Below are 19,972 nucleotides of genomic sequence, written 5' to 3'. Positions count from 1 at the left end.
TGGCCCTTTTTAAACCAAATTGTCTCTCCTCCGCTCTCAGGTGAGTGCAAGTGTGGTGAGTACAGGTGCAGCAGGGGGCGTGGTCATCTCTCCGTCTCCATCCCCGTCCTGCCTGTCTGCAGCCAGCAGCATAGACAACCTGACCACGCCCCTCGGTGACATCACTGTGGGCGGGGCCACCGGTCCAGCAGACGGAGCATCTGGGTCCGACAGGAAGGAAGGAGAGAGTACGTACAGTAAGTCGTGTCTTAAATCAGACGCTGGTTCTTTTTAAATGAAAAACACAAGATGTAAACATGTGTAACAGCTGGGACTTTATTAACCCACCGCTGACATCACCGTGTCTCTGCAGCTCTGCTCGACATGACTATCAACCAGTTCTTGAAGAGTCTAGGGCTGGAACACCTCCGAGACACCTTCCAGCGGGAACAGGTACACACACACACACACACATTTTTTTTATGTGTCTGGGAGAAAACAGAAGTGAGAGGGAACAGCCAAACATACAGTAGGTACAAGAGGGGTAGAGAGAGGATGGAAGTTAGACGAGAGATAGAAGGGAAGAGCTTCAAATTGCAAGTGAAATACTTTTAGGTCGTATTTTCTCATGTAAATATCCAACTTTGTAATCATCTTTTTTAGGCTTGTAGTTTATTTCTTTCAGGGTTACATAGTAATTCAGCCACTCGTTTATTCAGTCGGTTTTCTTTCCTTTGTTTTTGTTCCATTTTACATGCCTCATGTCAGTTTATAGCGGCGTGGCTCTAGGGATGGCAGCGTCGTTCTGTTGGTCCACCATTTTGGTCCAGACTGAATTATCTCAACAACAGATGGATTGCCATAAAAATTGGTTCAGACATCCACGTTCCCCTCAGGACAAAATGTAATAACTCCAGTGATTCCCTCAACTGTTTATCCAAGGCCATCATAATTTGTATTTGTCCAACACTTTTATGGCTTATGATAGCTAGCTTTATGGCTAAATACAGTACTAATGACGTTCCTATCAGCCTCAACTCTTATTTGTGTTTAGTAATAATTAGCTTATGTTAGCTAACTAACGTAAGACGAAACTACGGTGCTTTTTTGACAACAGCGCTGTCGCCATTTTGGACTGAAAACGCCAATGAGTCTGCGGCCATGAATGTGTTAAAGATACTATATGCTACTTTCAGACAATCCATGTTATTAATGACAACGGTGGCCATTAAGTGAACTGCAGTCGGCATTACATTACAATCATATAATCACCATTACTATCTGTAATGTCAAATCTCCGTGATACCAAATAGCTCACCATTTGCAAATTACTTCATCAGCTAACGTTATGAAGCAAAACCGTCCCGAGTCCACAATCAGAAATCAGTCCACAGGCTGTTATAGGCACCCGAGTAAGTAGGGGAAGATCTCAGTTTTTAAGTTACATTACAATCTGTTCACACGTTGGCAATACAAAGCAATTAATTGATAATTAAATTGTTACTATGGTTATTTTAAGAGACGTCTGTAAATCAGAGGATACTTATTTTTTTTTAGGTAAATCAACTTCCTAGTTCAAACACTTAAATAGCCCTCTTTTAATTTGTCGTAAAAGTTGTAAAATAACTAAGTTATTCTTTTATCACACACTGCACGCTCATATGGCTTCCTGCTAGCTTTATGCGGCTGTAATAATGGATATATTGGCTGTAATTCATCACTTTTATTGTCTTATAATGCACCCATGGGCTGTACGCTGTAAGCCTCGACCGTGGTGGATGTACGAACGTCTCTGTTCCCAAACAACCGGCTATCGGCCAGTAGCTAGTAGTGCCAGTAGCATGACATAAACAGAATTTAATGTAGCTGTAGGCTATTTAAGACGCAGGGCAAAACTACAGGACTCAACCTCTTATACATCTGTGGTCTGTGGTCTATTTTACATCTATTTTGGATACTTGACATGAACATTTTTTAGATTGATCTCAAAATCTCTGCCGGATTTTTCTAACTTCCATTTATGTCCATCGCTCACTTTATGCTCCTCTAGGAAGCAACCGGGCAAAAAAGTTAGTAAGTAAATAGTTGTAAATGGTATTTTTATTGTTCAACATAATCCATTTCGGTAGAGACAAATAATTTAGTTTTACTTTTGTACGGCACTTTGAGGCGGACGTTTTACTGGCGTCTGGTAGTCGCTTTCAGTCCAAAATTGCGACGCGTAGCTCTGCCATTGGGCGCTGATGTTGCAATGAAACAACCAATTGATTTTTACGTCTTCTCAATATACGTTCTTTGGTAAATATCATATCTGCCTGGCATCAGCATGTCTTGTTCTTTTGTAAACAGAAGCAGAAGTACAATACAGAATGAGTTTGAAAGAGTAAGACAGAAGGAGGTGGTGATGTAGACGGAGCAACGGAGACAGAAGAGGGATACAGATGGACGGAGTGAGGGAACAAGGAAGAAAAATAAAGAGAGAGAGAGAGGCTTGAGGAGAAAGATGGAGGAAATAGACAGAGAGACAAGGAGACAGATGGGGTGACAGAAAGAGGAGTAAAACAGGAGACAGAAATAGAAAGTGAAATTGAAAGGTGACAGTGGGCAAAAGGCTAAGCATAGAAGGCAGTGTGGGAGGATATGTGTGTTTGTGTTGCGTTTGATATTAGTTCCCCTAAAGGAAACAAGCCATCATTAATATTCAGATGAAGTGTGAGATGCAGGTGAGATTCAGCTCGGTGTTTATGGAAAAGTACATTGTTTATTTCAGAATAACACATACAAGGACGTATACATAGATACATCGTACATCATTACTTGATTATTATAAAACCAACCTCCTTCTGTTCGCTCTGTAAAGCCCCGCTGTTGATATGTTTGTTGTTGCAGAAGAGGATTAGTAGAAAACCTCTGTCAACATAAAGTTTGATCAAACAGTTTACGCCAAAAATATGGAGATTGGCCCGTATATACTGTCTAGTTTTTAGCTCCTTCGTGCAGACAGAATGCAAGATGCAAGGAATTAGTAGAAGGAAATAGAAGTTATTTAGTTGGATGTTCCAGATGGCAGATTACTCAGATGCTGCTTTTTCACCGCTGTGATGAAGATGGCAGCTTGAAGCGTCAGCCAGTGGTGAGAACAAGGCTGATGCTTCACTTTCATTAGTTTTAGGTGATTGCTTCAAATTGGGTGTGACAAACTCATCCAGGCTTCTGCAGAAGTAATAGGTTGTCATCTCTGAAATGAAATCGGGGTTCTTGTATTAATTTTTTGGTGGCAGACAAATTTCCAGTTTCTGTTTGGCTTATTTCTTCCTGGTGCTTGTCTCCGTAAACTAGTATTTTTTTAGATATTATTATTATGGTGATTTACACTTGTTGTAGTGATTGCAGCAACTCAGAGGAAAGTACTGTAGGTAAAGGTTACTGTTGGAAAAAGCAGTTATCTCTGCCTCCAGCATGAATCTCTGCTCTCCCTCTGCTCTCACTGAAAAGACTCGCAAACTTCACCATCCTCAATTTGCATATCAATGGCTTGATTACTGCCATTCATTCATTGACCTTTTCTTCATGCCGCTGCTGTCTTTTTGAATGAATATTTGTCAGACCCATTGTCTCTGCAATATGTCTTAGATCATTGAGCTCTTGTGTTTATTGTTGGCAATTTTGATGCTCAGTTTTAGCACGACTTGCTGTTGTCACCATTAAACTGTAATGCTTTTTGTTTATTTGTGCAGTTTTGTTAAATACAATAGAACAAGGTATGGCTAGAACAGTTATTGGACATTAGGATTATAAAATGTTATTTTCCTAGCATTCACATTTTTTTTTTGGCAGAAGACAACCATTAGCAAGACTGACTTGACTTATTTGTTGTTTCTGGGCAGATCTCGCTGGATGTGTTGGCAGACATGGGTCACGAGGAGCTGAAGGAGATCGGCATCAACGCTTACGGTCACAGACACAAACTCATCAAGGGCATCGAGAGGCTGCTGGGAGGCCAGCAAGGTCAGGAAACACACAGACACATTGAATTGAAATGAATATGTAATGTTAAATAAGCAACACTGGAAATGTTCAAACTAGGGCTGTCGAAGTTTACGCAATAACGCGTTAATGCAAATTCATTTTAACGCCACTAATTTCTTTAACGCATTAGTGCAACTTGCGATTTTTAGGTTGTAACGGGTTCAGTTTCAAAGCTATAGTGAAGATCCTGGTATCATATGAAATCAGAAAACCTAATGAATCCATTGGTACCAACCATGTTGATAACTTGTCGAGAAGGAGGTTAAATAACGCTCCAAATTTATGCTACATTTAGGCGAGGAAAAACTGTCATAGCCATTTTCAAAGGGGTCACTTGACCTCTGACCTCAAGATATGTGAATGAAAATGGGTTCTATGGGTACCCACGAGTCTCCCCTTTACAGACATGCCCACTTTATGATAATCACATGCAGTTTTGGGCAAGTCATAGTCAAGTCAGCACACACAACATCTGTTGTTGCCTGTTGGGCTTGAGTTTGCCATGTTATGATATGAGCATATTTTTCTATGCTAAATGCAGTACCTGTGAGGGTTTCTGGACAATATTTGTCATTGTTTTGTGTTGTTAATTGATTTCCAATAATAAATATATACATACATTTGCATAAAGCAAGCATATTTGCCCACCTCCATGTTGATAAGAGTGTTAAATACTTGACAAATCTCCCTTTAAGGTACATTTTGAAAAGATGTGCAATTAATCACGATTAAATATGGACAATCATGCGATTAATCGTGATTAAATATTTTAATTAACTGACAGCCCTAGTTCAAACATATGATTTTGACAGGATATCTTCAACACAATCAAGCAAGTTCTCCTGATAATACCTGTAATTTATGACAAAAAACTTCAGCGTTGGTGTCGTCATTTATCCTTTGTTTGATTCAGTCTGTTCTGATTCACTTTCAACACGTGTGTTTATAGGTGGAAACCCGTACCTGTCGTTCCACTGCTCCAGCCAGGGCACCGTGCTGATCGACCTGGCAACGGACGACAAGGAGTTCCAGTCTGTGGAGGAGGAAGTAAGCAAACACTTTTACACACACTCATCCAGACACTACATAGATTTAGGTTGATAGTAGTTGTTTTTTTTACTTCGCTACCTGAATGACTTTATACCAGTTTGGTTAAATAATTAATTTCTTTAGGTGGGTTCTTAATTTGGTTAGTATTTTAAGACATCTGGCAAAAGAGACACCACACAGTGTTGTGCACCGTGTTGCTGTACTGTGGTGACAGGCTCCATGTCAGTGCTACTGCTCCATTTGTTTCGTAAATGAAAGCAGTAACTGAAAGAGACAGCAGATATCAGTCTGAATGGATTTTAAATTAATGAGCACTGTCAGATGTTAACCAGTAATTTAAACTGTAATTTTTACTTGAGAACTTGATAAATGACTGACATGAGGTCTCTCTAGACTGTTGTTAATACCAGGTTGAGTGCCTCCGCCTATTCACAGTAGTATTTAAGAGGTCATCAATAATTTCAGTCATCAGGGTGAAAACTAATTTTGTGAAAGGCGGTAATCACTTCATCAACATCATAGCAAACTTTGTTCAGATGGCTCCATCGGTTTGTGAATCCAGCTGCTGCACCCTCTGCACTATTTTACTTTAAATTCTTTTTTGTGAAGTCGAGCTGTCTTTTTCCACTGCTGATGCCACACTTTTTACAGCTGCACCAAATTTCCCACGGGCATTATTTAGGCATCTACTGTGATTGAATGAGTTCCTGCTCTACTTCATCGCTGACTATATGGCTCTGTAATCTACACTGAGTTGCCAGTTTATTTGGTGCGCCTAACTAAATCGAGTGCAGTTAATAAAACAGTCCTGCAATAAATCCTACCTTCATGAAGGTTATAATGTTCAGGTTTTGTCCACCTGATTTATATCACAAGAGCGTAGGCTAAATAACAGAAGAACACCTCTGTGGTGCAGTAGAGTTCAACAAACTACATCCTCCAAATTGCCCGTACACCTCTCTAAATCAACAAACCTGGACTGTTGTATTAGACTGCATTGGTTTTAGCCAGGTATACCCCAATAAATTGGCAATTGAGTGTCAACACAAGTCGGTAATAGCTGAAACATCAGATATCGATCCTTATAGAATTAAAAATGTCATAGTTAACAGAAAATACAATAGGTAACCTAAGCTTGAATTGTTAAATCGAGGTGGCCGTAGTGTGATTATGAAAACACTCCTGGGCTGCTGGGGTAAAACATGACTCATCTAGGTGGTCTAATGCTGCTCAGAGAACTGTATGAATCACATCTCATGTTATTCAAGATGTATAAAAACTGCATTTCATTTGCATGTTTTATCCCACACATTCTCCGGTTTAACCTTAAAAGCTTTGCATAAGTGTGTAATTATGTCTGTTTATTTCCTCCTCAGCTACAGAGCACTATCAGAGAACACCGCGACGGAGGCAACGCAGGTGGAGTCTTCAGCCGGTACAACATCATTAAGGTGTGTACTCACAACACACACACACTACACCAGTTTTCTCTCTTTCTGATCACAAAGGAGCAATTTGAAGTTAATCAACTTACAAAGAGTTAGTCAATTTTCAATTTGGTGTCTTGTTTGACTTTTGCAATTACATTTGAATTCTTAATTCACTCTTCATCCCTCCCTCTGTTCCTTCTTTCCTTCCTCTGACTCCGCAGATTCAGAAGGTGGTGAATAAGAAGCTACGGGAGAGATATTCGCACAGACAAAAGGAAATAGCAGACGAGAATCACAACCATCACAACGAGCGAATGCTCTTTCACGGTAAATTGACACACGATATCGTTCAGCGGGGGTGGGTTTCCTCTGCATACAGCGGGTACAGAGCCTGTGCCAGAACCGGCACTGCCTCCTGGGTGAGGAATGGACAAATCCTCCTGATGTTGAGGAGAATGAATCTGCAGGAGCGGGTTGTCGCAGTGATGTTAGCAGCGAAAACTAGCTGGTCATCCAGTAATTAATCTTCAATGTGGACTTTCAGCCACAAGGCTCAGTCAGGTCACAGCCCTCGGGACTGCAGCCGAGTTCTGTTTCTTTTAAACATTGTAGAGTAGAAAATCCCAGGAAGTCGTCTGGCTTCTGTGATGCCTGAAATGGTGCGTCTGGCACTGACGATCATATGTTCAAAGTCTCTTAGATCATGGATTTCCCAGGATAACGCTTAGTCAAACAGTATCTGGATCTTTCCTCCTTGTCTTATACATTTGTGCTTTATTTAGTTGTGATTCATTGTTTGAGCTATTTATAAAAATGGGAGGTATACTAATTGTGGCAGATGCTGAATGTAGACATCAGAGACACTATGTTTATATGATAGCTCTTTAAATTATAATTGTTCGCTACTTATATCTGGGGCCTCTTCTGGTGGAGGCTCCAGAAATTCTGGAGCTAAGACAAAAAAAGATGCGTGGGAGGTTTTCCAGGTGCCCTTAAAGAAGACATGTCCATAGTGTCCCTGTCCCCGTCCCCACAGTGGTAGTCTGCAGGCACCGCATGTTTTTGCGGTGTGATGGACTTCATATGAATACGTCCTTTCTCCTGCCAGGTTCTCCCTTCATCAATGCCATCATCCACAAGGGCTTTGACGAGCGACATGCCTACATCGGCGGCATGTTTGGCGCCGGGATCTATTTTGCCGAGAACTCCTCCAAAAGCAACCAGTACGTGTATGGGATTGGTGGAGGCACAGGATGTCCCACCCACAAAGACCGCTCCTGCTACGTGTGCCACAGGTGAGACGTCTTATTAGTTTAGAGGAAAAAAAAAACATCCTCACCATGGTGGCATGTTTCTCGTTTCCTATTTGTCCCAACAACTCGCTTCTTCCTGTGTGGATGGAATCAACGACAAGTCAGTACTTATGTCCCAATTCCACACTAAGTAGTGATTCAAATCAGGTTTTGATTATGTAGTTTGTTCACATTGCTAAAGTGACAACAGTTTACTCAAAGATGCTGCTCTGTATACCGAATCCACTTAATTTTTAGATGTGCTTTTGATGGAATCTATTTTCCCCACAATGCATTGCACAGAGGAAAACAAACTTTTTTTTTTTTTACTTACTTGCCGGTCATATTCCAAAGCTGCCGCTTTATTGACGTCTATCGGTGTTTGTATCATTTCCTGCAAAACAGTAAAAACACATTGATTTATTGTGTACTAATTGCAAAAACAATATACTATGAAAATTTAAATATAGTATATACTGTTATTATGTAGTATGGAATTGGGACAGAGGTGGAGCAGGAATTCGAAAACCTTTTATCAACTAAAATCACTGTTGTGTGTTGTTGCAGGAAGCAAAATCAAAGAGCAAAATGAGACTTGATTGATATAACAACTTACTATACCATATTATTACTCAGAGTAAAAAATTTCCAATGAAACAAATATTTATGTGACCTTACCATTGACGGTATCATTCTGTACGTTTCTGCATTTCAGGCAGATGCTCTTCTGCAGAGTGACGCTGGGGAAGTCGTTTCTTCAGTTTAGTGCGATGAAAATGGCCCACGCCCCCCCTGGACACCACTCGGTTATAGGACGACCCAGTGTCAACGGACTGGCGTATGCAGAGTACGTCATCTACAGAGGGGAGCAGGTCAGTGTACACACTTTTTATGACCACAAACAGTCTGTTCATGTGTCTAAATCATCTGTGTTACATAATTGTTTGAAATAAGTAGTGTTGCGCCGATTTTCATTTATCAATTATCATTGGATTACTATTCTTTTGATTAATTGAGACATCATTTTATCTATAAAAATATTTCACAGAGTTCAAGGTAACATTTTCAAATAGCTGAGCTACAGTTTAAAATCCAAATATATTCAATTTGCAATTCATGTTACTATTTTAACTCACTGTGCCCTGAAATAACTTACAAAAGCCCCCCAAAACACTTACAAAATATGCAACTCGACTGTATACAACTTACGGTATACTTATACTTCAGAAGAAAACAATGTAGTACTACATTTACCTGACACAAAATGTTACTGGTTACGTTGCGGATTCAGATTTTACTCACAAAATATAAAATATTGTGCATTATTATTCATTAAACTTGTAAAATTCATATTAAAATTGAAAGCTCCAACTTGAACAGACGTTAAGTAAATTTCAGTAAATTGTGCTGGTAATGCAGGACTTTCACTGTGCGGTAATAATTTTACTTCAGAAAGAAAGTTTTGAATAGGCTTACTTCTTCTACCAGAAAATGTAAGTACATTGTGCTGATAATGCAGAACTTTTACTATGCAGTATTAATAGTTTTACTTCAGAAGGAAAGTTTTGAGTAGGCCTACTTCTTCCACCACTGGAGGCAATTTCCACATAGGCGTATTAGTCGCTTGCTTTGACATAGCCACTGCCGTTATAAAGTAGACCATGGATTTAATTAACGGAGGTATTTTGCTGGTGGTAACGTTATTAGGTTTATCAGTTAGTATCAAATCTGACACCGGGGAAATACTGTATTACTCACGGGGGAAAAACACATACAGGTCGCTGCTTTCTCATGGTCACACCGGTGAAATAGACTCTGGTTCTAGTTGGCTATCCGCTCGTGTTGATCCAGGGAAGTAAAGAAGAGTATGGTTGTAAAGTGAACGGCAGTCAATGAGCCGCGGTCGGTTGTAACGATTGCGCCCGCTGTGGTCGACATGCTCGTTTCAGTCTGCAGAGCTCTGGAGCCCCTCACTCGCTGCTACAGAGCGCTGTGGGCTTGTTTATTCAAAGTGTATTAATATTGAACATGTCGCGTGTCCAAATTGCACCAAATTCGACACTGCATGTCCTTGAGTCCCCAGCAACACGCCTGCCAAGTGTGAAGTTGATTGAACACACAGAGGGACAGAGATTCCTTGCTTCATAGTTAGACATACAGCAGAAAAGAAGCAAATCCTCACATTTAAAATATATGCTGATTATCAGTATTATTTTCTGTTCTATTAATATATGTACGCACAAATAAGCCTAATATTTAGTTTCACTTCAATTTGATGTGTTCTTTGTCCACAGGCTTACCCAGAATACTTAATCACTTACCAGATTGTGAAGCCGGAGATTCTGGCCACGCCTGCAGCCACCTCCGAGCAGAAGTCCTAAAACGCGATCACAGTTGGATCCGAAGAAGGCCAGACTGCAATGGACTAGCGCCACTCTCTGAGAGGACACGAACTGGAGGGTGTCTCGAACCTCAGATCCCAAATTAAAGTCTCCAGAGCTGAACTTGGCGTGGGTGAGGTGAAGCGTCGACCAGGCAGTAGTCAGACGACCCTCGGAAACAGACCTGGAAGTGTAGAAACAGGAGAAAAAAAGGAAAATTAGTATCGGGGTGTGATATATGCTCAGTCCAAAAGCAGCGGACAGCAAAATCTATCTGATTCTTTAATTAATTGGGTCTAATTTTGCAGGAGAAAATGCAAATGGTTTGATCAACATTTCTGGAAGTGTCCCAGTAAGCTAGTTTTTAGATTTGCTGGCCTCTGGCCTGATCCTAAAAACAATTAAGAAAGCCATTACAACAGGACACAGTCCAAAGCAAAACAAAAATCCCCAATTCTGCACCTTTGCGCAGTGCTCACATAATCTACCCACAGTTTTTAATGTGCTGTTTTGATATTGTGTCCTCTTTCGGCTTTGTGCATCATCCACAGCAGCAAAACAACACCCCGAGGCCACTTCCAGAAACAGCGATTGTCGTGCTGAGAGAACAGAAATCCAGTACATTTTATGTTGCAGCTTGTCACATTTTCACCAATGAGGCTCATGTAAACAAGACACAGCGCTCTGTGTTCGCTCACATCTTTTCTGCTGTAAACAAAGAGGAAAGTATGAAACAAGTGTGAGCAGAGAGAAGTAAAAGAGATTACAGTGGACAAATACCCAGAAGTCAATAAGCAGAAAACAAACAGGAGACCACAATCCACTGCTGCTATCAGTGCTGGCTGCAGACTTTCCACTACAGTCCATACCGGGACCATCTTTCTACATCCAGCAGTCAGACCAAACCAGTTCATGTCAGAGGACAGCTGCTGCCAGCACAACCACAAATCCACACACGTTATTTTAAAAAAAGCTTTTTTGTTTACTTGGCCAGAAAATCCAAATTTTTTGCAGAGCTAAATTTTGGCAACTGCAACCTGAGACACCTGTCAATCAAGCCAACATGCCCTAAACAGAGCCTTAACTTCCTTTTTACAGGGATGCAAACAACTTACTTTTCAGCAAATGACGCTTTTTCCACATCAATTTTGGTGACTTGTGTAAATTGTCCAGATTCGAAGAGGACTGTAGTCTGAGATAAGGACAGAGAGAAGGACTCGAGCGCCGCGGCTCGCAACGTAATCTCATAGAAGTACATGAAATGACCACAACCTCTTGACAGAGCATTACAAGGTGGTGGCACAGATTGTGTTAAAAGTACGTGCCACCACCACGGCTGTGTTTGAGAAAGAGATGAAGAGAAGGTGGACTATTGCACACAGTGTTTCTGTGAGTTATTAATAACTTACTTGGAACGCTGCTCTGTCACCTTTTGTCCCACCCACCCGAGCTTGCAATATTTTTCTAGTAAGCTCACATGAACTTGCCCATCCCGTGGGCAACATGACGATTGCGCAGTTAGCATCAAAACGTCCACTGAAAGCGTTGCTAATTACATACACGCCACACAGACGTTTATGGGCGTGATGAATGAACCAATTCATTAATTAGCCTATCTTTACATGGCGCTTTTAGAAGTTGAGTTGATTTAGTAGATTCACGTTTTGCTATTTTAGAGTTATTTTTGACAGTTTTAATCATTTAATTTAAAACCAATACATAGTCTAGATAAGACATTGGATTAAGAACACGTTCCCCCAATCATGTTTGTAATTAGCCTAATTCTCCTTTACAACAATTCACTACATACAGTATTTACAATCAGGCAGGCAAACTCATTAAAATATGCATTAATGACGATCAGTGTATATGATGGAATAGTGGCATTACAATATGCCAAAAGAACCAAATTTGGGTTTTTACAGCCACAATATTGCTCCAGGAAGGCACCCCTCCTAACTGCCTACTTTTTCCCACCGTCTGTCTACTCCAGATACGTGTGGAATTTCCAATTTATTCAAGCATAGAGCACGAGCCTTCGTCACATAGGTATAGGATATTACAATGTCACATTGGGTTTTTTTATGACTTTTGGTAGCTCTCTCTTTATTCACTATACATGTGTTGAATCCCTGTTTTAAGGAAATCACTTATTTTCAAATTGGCCAATAAGACATTTTCAAGTACAATTTGAAAGCCGACTTTGAATGACTAAAGATTTTTTAATTCAATCTAAGTTTTGGTGTCGGTATCTAGCGGTCATTATATGAACTCATTCTGAAAGACCTTCCACATTGGCTTCGACAGTCGATTGTTTCACATCAAAACAGTCCAAACTTTCTTTTTCTAGAAACCAGGAGGACCAAAAGAGACCAGACTGCAACACTGTCATTATGTCCATGTAGAAACATACATACACACTTGAGTCAATTGAGAAATATCATCACTAAACGTTTACCAACACAGCTATTATGTGATCTTTTATGCCAAAAGAACCCAGAAATACAAGTTAAAAACAAACATTGAGTAAAGCTTTCTCTGGATGGTGCACTAGCTGCCTGCTATTGTAAAGTTTTGTTACATCATCTCCTTTAGTGTGTGAGTAGTCACTGTTACCAACACAAGAAATAGTTTAGGGACACAGGACATGGGGTCCATTGCCGTTTAACATTCACAGTACATAACATTCTGCTACACATCTGGAGCATCGTTTTGTTTTTTAATGTCTCTCACACGTTGTTTACATGAACCTGCTGCCATCTCGTTCCTTTCCGTTCTACTTGTAACTGTTGATGCCCCCTAGTGGTGCAACATGGGAATTGCTGGCTTCTAGTATTGAGTGTAAGAAAACAAATATACTGTATATCAGGAAGGCATTTATGTAGGAATTCATTTCTACACAGTGCTATTTGTGTTTTCCTGAGGCCTATTCCATTTTTGTTTTCTTCCTTGCGTGTTTCTTTATTTTTTCCATTATTTGTATCTTTATATCTCCTGAGTTTACACTCCGCTAACATTATAAGCAAATGTGAAAAGTGACCCTAGTCACTGTATCTTAGCAAGCCATTCAGCAGGCTGGTCACAGGCTTCAAAAAGATATTTACATAACCAGAGATCTGCAGGTTCACTGAGGTTGAGGATGACAAAGAGGACAGTGGATATGTTATACTTAAAGACGCTATCACATTTCTGTTTGTATTAACCATTTATAGTGACACACTAACATGTACGACAAACCTCATAATAACAGCAAGACTAGCAATGTCCTCATACGTACTGTACGCTTGAACTGTTTTGTTTTTTTAATATACTGACCATGTTTTTCTCTTGATTATTTATGATTTTTTTTTGTATTATTAATGACATTGTACACTACACGGGACCACACACACAAGTTTAGTTTCTTTCATGTCAATCATGTCAGGTCAAGTCAAGCAGTGCTGAGATCTTTGAAATTCCTTGAAACTGTGTGGCATGGAAAGGGAAATGGCCTTAACCGTTTTTGAGAATGAACAGATTGCCTTGAAATCGCCTGGAAACGTACTATGATAGGTTTACCCAAATCAGGCAACAGCAAAAAAAAATAGTTGGTTAATATCTGTTACAAAATCAAAATATTTTTAGAAAGTCTTTTTATTACTAAATATGTTAGCATTACAGTGTCTGCCAATCAAACTCAGATTTCAGCTGATTTGCATTTTTCAAGGTGAAGATGACGTTGGTCTGAGCTACGTGCAAACATTAAATCTATGTAAAGTGTGAACTGAGCCTAAAATCTCAAATGAGAAATGTTCTCAAGTTATCTGGTAGCTCAGAATAGCCGCCCCTGAGACTATTAAACTAAACCCTTTTTTTTCGTCAGACTATTTTCAAGCCGTGAACATCAGCATTTTTTTGTCCCCTCAGTTTTGCAGCCCACACGTTTGATAGCAATAGTTCATCCCAATAACAATGAATGATAACAATAATTGTTTGAGTAGCAGAACATTTCAGCAAATTACAAAGTGATTTATTGCAGGGAGAAAGGAAATGAATTAAAAATTAAATTAATAAAGTAGGCGGAATAACAATTGATGACTGAAGTAAAAATGAGAAAAACTAATAAGCTTGAAATTAAATTGTAAATGGCAAAAAGTTTTAAGAGTCGCAGCACTGGGACAGAGTTAAAACAGTATATGGCGCTATTGAAAAGCCAGTCAGTTGAAGTATGTTTTTAATACTTAACTAAAATATGACTATGGTAATGATTTCACCTGCCTTGCAGACATTTCTCTTACAAACATGTCCATCAAGTTATTGTTTTCCCTCAAGTAAGTTACAAACTGACTCCGTTTATAAAGCCCTGATTAGATTTTTTAATTAGTGAATGATAAACAAAGTTTAAAGTCAGTTTTTTAGGGACCAGAATGATGTTTTTCGCGTTGTGTTTTTTTTAAACACCTTACGTGTTCTCCCTGATCAATGAGCACTAACAAAGGTTTCAGATGAAGTGGCAGCATCACTGTTGGCTCTCTTGGTATATACAGAGCAGGTGAAGTTTATGGCGTTGACCTCATTAAGGTCAGCAACAGTGTATGATTTATTAGCAGAGAGCCGTGGGCTTTGTTTTAAATGAGAGTGTAAATAAACTAACTCCAGATGGGCCTTTTAATGGCTCTTTTATGGATGATTTTGAGTTTATTGTTCTTGCTTTTTTTTTTTTTTTTCTTCCTTTGAAAGACTTTTCAAAGACTTTTTTATGTGATAACTATTTGAACTGTGTTTTAGCTGGCCTGTCTCTACTTATCTGTCTCAAGGGCCAGTCAGCCATCTCGTTGTAAATAGTTTGGAGGGGTGCGTGCGTGCGAGTGTGCGTGTTCAATCAATCCACGCCTCACCTTCTGACATGCCTTCTACCAAAAGCCACCAGTTTAATTAACACATTTCCTCATGAGTAATGTTTGACCTCCTGTTGTACAGACGGTTGTACAGAGCTGCTGACCAGCTAACATGTGGAACAGATAAACTTGTACAGAAGAAAATCTTAATAAAAGAACTTAAAGTGTAATTTTGTGTGAGTCTTATTCTTTCAACATACTATACGATGATTTTTTTTCTACATACTATACTATAACTTTAATATTTTTTCAATATAGTAAACTATGACTTGTTTTTCAAGATACTATACTTTGACTTTCTTTTTCAACATACAATACGATGGCTTATTTTTTTCAACATATACTATAATTTTATTATTTTTTTCAACATACTATACTATGACTTATTTTTTTCAACATATTATACTATGACTATTTTTATTTTTTCAACATACTATATACTAAGACGTTTTGTTTTTTTCGACAAACTATACTGACTTTGTATTTCCACATACTATACTATGACTTATTTTTACCCATAAAATACTATGTTTTTTTTTTTTTTTGACGAATTATATGATTTTTTTTCCACATACTATACTATGACTTATTTTTTCCACATACTATACAATGACTTTTTTTCGACATACTATACTATGACTTTTATTTTTTCAACATACTATATTATTACTTTTTTGACATACTATACTATGACTTTACATTTTTTCGACATACTATACTATGAGGTTTTTCGACATACTAACTAGGACTTTTTAAAGTTTTTTGACATACTATACTATGATTTTTTTTCGACAAACTATACTGACTTTTTGTAATTTTCGACATACTATACAATCACTTATTTTTCGACATACAATACCATGACTTTTTTACACATACAATACTATTGCTTTTTTATTTTTTTCGACATACTATACTATGACTTTTTAAATTTTTTCGACATACTATACTATGACTTTTTTTCGACATACTATACCATGACGTTTTTTTTTTACATTCTTTACTATGATTTTTTTTTCGACATACTAACTAGGACTTTTTAAAGTTTTTTGACATACAATATGATGATTCTTTTTTCGACATACAATTCCATGACTTTTTTTCGACATACTATACTATGACTTATTTTTACACAAACAATACTATGGCTTTTTTATTTATTTAGACATACTACAGTATAATTTTTTTTCAACATACTATACCATGACTTTTTAAATTTTTTGACTTACTATACTATGACTTTTTTTCAACATACTACACTGACTTTTTTTTCGACATTGTTACGGCCACCGACCGTATTGACGTGTATTTATGTTGTTCATAAGTTGTGTGCAGGTAATATTGTGTAGCTTAATTAATGGAGAGTTAGAGCGCTCGTTTTTCTGAGGATCTGTGTAAATAGGTGCTGTTTCCATTGGCTGGCCTTCGGTGACATCGCCGCTGCAGATTGGCTGAGGACAACGGGCCTGTCTATTTAGCTCCCAGGACGGCACAGCTGATGCGATATCAATGGCTGTCGGTGTTGCTTCGATCCTCCTCGCAAAACCATAAGTCCATAAAGTCATAGTATAGTATATAAAAAAATAACAAAAAAGTCATAGTAGAGTATGTTGAAAAAAGTCATAGTATAGTATGTTGAAATAAAAATCATAGAATAGTATGTCGAAAAAAAGTCATAGTATAGTATGTTGAAAAAATTTAAAAAGGCATAGTATAGGATGTCTAAAAAATAAACAATGTGATATTATAGTATATTAAAAAAAAAATCATACTATCGTATGTCATAGTATAGTATGTCAAAAATATTAAGTTGAAAAAAGTCATAAAATAGTATTTAAAAAAACGACACACTAAGGTATGTCGACATTTTTTTTTAAAAGTCATAGTATAGTATGTCTTTAAAACGTCATAGTATGTCGAAAAAATAAAAAAGTAATTGTATAGTATGTTGAGAAAAAAATCATAGTATAGTATAGGAAAAATTTAAAAAGTCATAGTATAGTATGTCGATAAAAATAAAATTCATAGTATAGAATGAGGAAGAAATAAAAAAATGTCATATTATAGCACGACGGAAAAAAAGTCATAGTATAGTATGTGAAGAAAAAGTCAGTGTAGAGTATGTGAAAAAAGTCATAGTTTAGTATGTTGAAAAAAACGTCACTATAGTATGTCAAATTTGTTTTTTAAAAAGTCATAGTATAGTATGTCAAAAAAATTTAAAAGTCATAGTATAGTATGTCGAAAAAAAGTCATAGTATAGTTTGTCGAAAAAAAAAATTAAAAAGTCATAGTATAGTATGTCGAAAAAATAAAAAAGTCAGTATAGTATGTCGAAAAAAATTCATTGTAAAGTATGTCAAAAAAATTTAAAAGTCATAGTACAGTGTGTCAAAAAAAATCATAAAAAGTCATATTATAGAATGTCTAAAAAATAGTAGTCATAGTATCGTATGTCGAAAAATGTAATAAGTTACAGTATAGTATGTTGAAAAAAAATCATGGTTTAATAATAAGTTTAAATTCAATAATAGTCATAGTATCGTATGTCGAAAAATTAAACAAGTCACAGTATATTATGTCGAAAAAATGTCATAGTATAGTATGTCGAAAAAAAGTCATAGTATAGTATGTTGAAAAAAAAGTAATAGTATAAAAAGCTGAAAATAGTCATAAAAAGTCATATTATAGTATGTTGAAGAAAGTCAAAAAACTTCATAGTTAAAGTGTGTGAAAGTGTATGTCTAAAAAGTCAAACTTTCATAGTTTGTGTCGAAAAAAGTAAAAAAAGTCAAGTATAGTCTGTCAAAAAATCATAAAAAGTCATAGTATTATAGTATGTGGAAAAAAAGTCATAGTATCGTCATAGTATTGTGTATATTTGGTGAGGAAATACCGTCCCATTTTCCTTTTTCCCCACCTCAAGATATGTGAATGTAAATGGGTTCTATGGGTACCCACGAACCTCCCCTTTACAGACATGCCCACTTTATGATAATCACATACAGTTTAGGGCAAGTCATAGTCAAGTCAGCACACTGACACACTGACAGCTGTTGTTGCCATTTGGGCTTGAGTTTGCCATGTTAAGATTTCAGTATATTGTTATGCTAAATGCAGTACCTGTGAGGTTTTCATTGTTTTGTCTTGTTAATTGATTTCCAACAATAAGTAAATACATACATTTGCATAAAGCAAGCATACAGTATTTGCCCACTACCATGTTGATAAGAGTATTAAATATTAAGCATTAGACATCATACACTGTGTTAACAAAGTTCAGAAAAGCCCGATTCAGAAAGTTAATGCTCACTCACCACCATTGGCATCAAAGGACTTCTGGACACACTTGGGTATAAATCAGAGGTCACTGAAGTTCTATGGCCTTCCAGGAGTTGAAGAATTCTCAGTACTTGCCTACGGATAGAGAAAAGAGAGGCGTTAGTGGAAAAATAAGGTTTCAGTTAACTAAATATAAAGCATTCAATTCAATTCAATTCAATTCAATTCAATTAATTGCAGACTCAAGGTCCAGATAAGAAAAAAAACAACAACAATACATTACATATAATACATTACAATACAGGAAGCACTATAAAAAGTCATGATTAAAAGATATTAAAAATATTAATATTAATATATATATATATATATATACATCAATGCCTTACATATAAAGAACATTGTTGGTGCCTTCAAATGAAACTTGTGAGCTCATCATATGCTTTGGCATCTAGAAGCCACAGAGCCTAACTAAATATCAAGCTATAGGAAGTGGGTAACATATTGCAGGAAATGCAAAGGCATAATGACAGAGGGGAAAAAATAGTTAGTTTGGAATATCAACATTTTCCTCAGAAAAAAAAAATTACGAAGAAAAACAATATACAACTAAAATTACAATATATTAACTTATTATGCACCAAAAAAAAATACTTCCTTGGCCTCAGCCATTTCTGACAATGTCAACAAACTCGTGAACTCTGAGCATCATGTGACTCCTATCTGTCAACTCACCTGCTGCAGGATGTAGCAGTGGGCTACATCTCTCCTGTACCTGTTGGGCACGTCCGTGAAGCAGGTACAGAAGAATAGATTACAAAATAGCTCATCAATTTGTGCTGCAAAACTCATTGTAGGAGCGTCAACCTGCCATGAGGAGCCATCGTTACAGTCCCGAGCCAAGCCGCCATGGCGCGCTGTGGAACCAGGTGTTCTCCATCAGCGTTGATTACTCCGGAACAGACTGACGCGCAATGCATCAGGGGTAGTGTAGTCCAAACAGATCACCGTGGAAAAAATGCCACCCCTTGTCTTATAATAATAATACTTTTTATATTATATATTAATATTATTATATATATATATATATTACATATATTTATATATATATATATATATATTTACATATAAATATTATATATAATAATATTAATATATAATAGAAATATTATTATTATAAATATTATTATTTATAGACAAGAGGTGTAATTATTATTATTATTATATTATATTATATATATATATTATACATATATATTTATAAATGTATAATATATATATTTACATATAAATATTATATATAATAATATTAATATATAATAGAAATATTATTATTATAAATATTATTATTTATAGACAAGAGGTGTAATTATTATTATTATTATATTATATTATATATATATTATACATATATATTTATATATGTATAATATATATATTTACATATAAATATTATATATAATAATATTAATATATAATAGAAATATTATTATTATAAATATTATTATTTATAGACAAGAGGTGTAATTATTATTATTATTATATTATATTATATATATATTATACATATATATTTATATATGTATAATATATATATTTACATATAAATATTATATATAATAACATTAATATATAATAGAAATATTATTATT

The 19,972-nt window shown here is 36.7% G+C and overlaps 1 protein-coding gene and 2 long non-coding RNA genes across 11 annotated transcripts in view; 1 reads left to right on the top strand and 2 right to left on the bottom strand.

Annotated features, from left to right (window-relative positions):
* tnksa (tankyrase, TRF1-interacting ankyrin-related ADP-ribose polymerase a) overlaps positions 1-10,508 on the top strand; it is a 99,659-nt gene extending 89,151 nt beyond the window's left edge. For 4 of the 6 annotated variants that reach the window (XM_037753546.1, XM_037753548.1, XM_037753551.1 and 1 more), the window contains 9 exons: positions 41-236; positions 353-432; positions 3,867-3,987; positions 4,958-5,055; positions 6,435-6,509; positions 6,710-6,815; positions 7,597-7,783; positions 8,496-8,652; positions 10,075-10,508. In XM_037753546.1, the coding sequence (XP_037609474.1) occupies positions 41-236; positions 353-432; positions 3,867-3,987; positions 4,958-5,055; positions 6,435-6,509; positions 6,710-6,815; positions 7,597-7,783; positions 8,496-8,652; positions 10,075-10,161 (1,107 nt within the window). In that variant the 3' untranslated portion in view covers positions 10,162-10,508. The remainder of the gene's footprint in view (positions 1-40; positions 237-352; positions 433-3,866; positions 3,988-4,957; positions 5,056-6,434; positions 6,510-6,709; positions 6,816-7,596; positions 7,784-8,495; positions 8,653-10,074) is intronic. The other 2 variants (XM_037753547.1, XM_037753549.1) reach the window with 1 other exon arrangement.
* LOC119478661 lies at positions 61-19,240 on the bottom strand. 4 transcript variants are annotated; one of them, XR_005204477.1, is made up of 10 exons: positions 19,056-19,240; positions 18,356-18,455; positions 10,102-10,345; positions 8,459-8,636; positions 8,115-8,174; positions 7,828-7,877; positions 4,972-5,041; positions 2,817-2,889; positions 328-416; positions 61-200 (listed from the first exon to the last, which is right to left on the bottom strand). It is a non-coding gene; the product is annotated as an uncharacterized LOC119478661 (long non-coding RNA). The 4 variants fall into 4 exon arrangements; XR_005204474.1 differs by lacking the exon at positions 7,828-7,877; XR_005204475.1 differs by lacking the exons at positions 2,817-2,889; positions 7,828-7,877.
* On the bottom strand, positions 13,135-13,455 carry LOC119478663. The gene is made up of 2 exons (XR_005204478.1): positions 13,315-13,455; positions 13,135-13,277 (listed from the first exon to the last, which is right to left on the bottom strand). It is a non-coding gene; the product is annotated as an uncharacterized LOC119478663 (long non-coding RNA).
* Positions 19,241-19,972: the final 732 nt, after the last annotated feature.

This window comes from Sebastes umbrosus, chromosome 19 (assembly GCF_015220745.1).
Source record: "Sebastes umbrosus isolate fSebUmb1 chromosome 19, fSebUmb1.pri, whole genome shotgun sequence".
In the NCBI taxonomy this organism is placed as follows: Eukaryota; Metazoa; Chordata; class Actinopteri; order Perciformes; family Sebastidae; genus Sebastes; species Sebastes umbrosus.
This window is presented reverse-complemented; position numbering and strand designations above follow the sequence as displayed.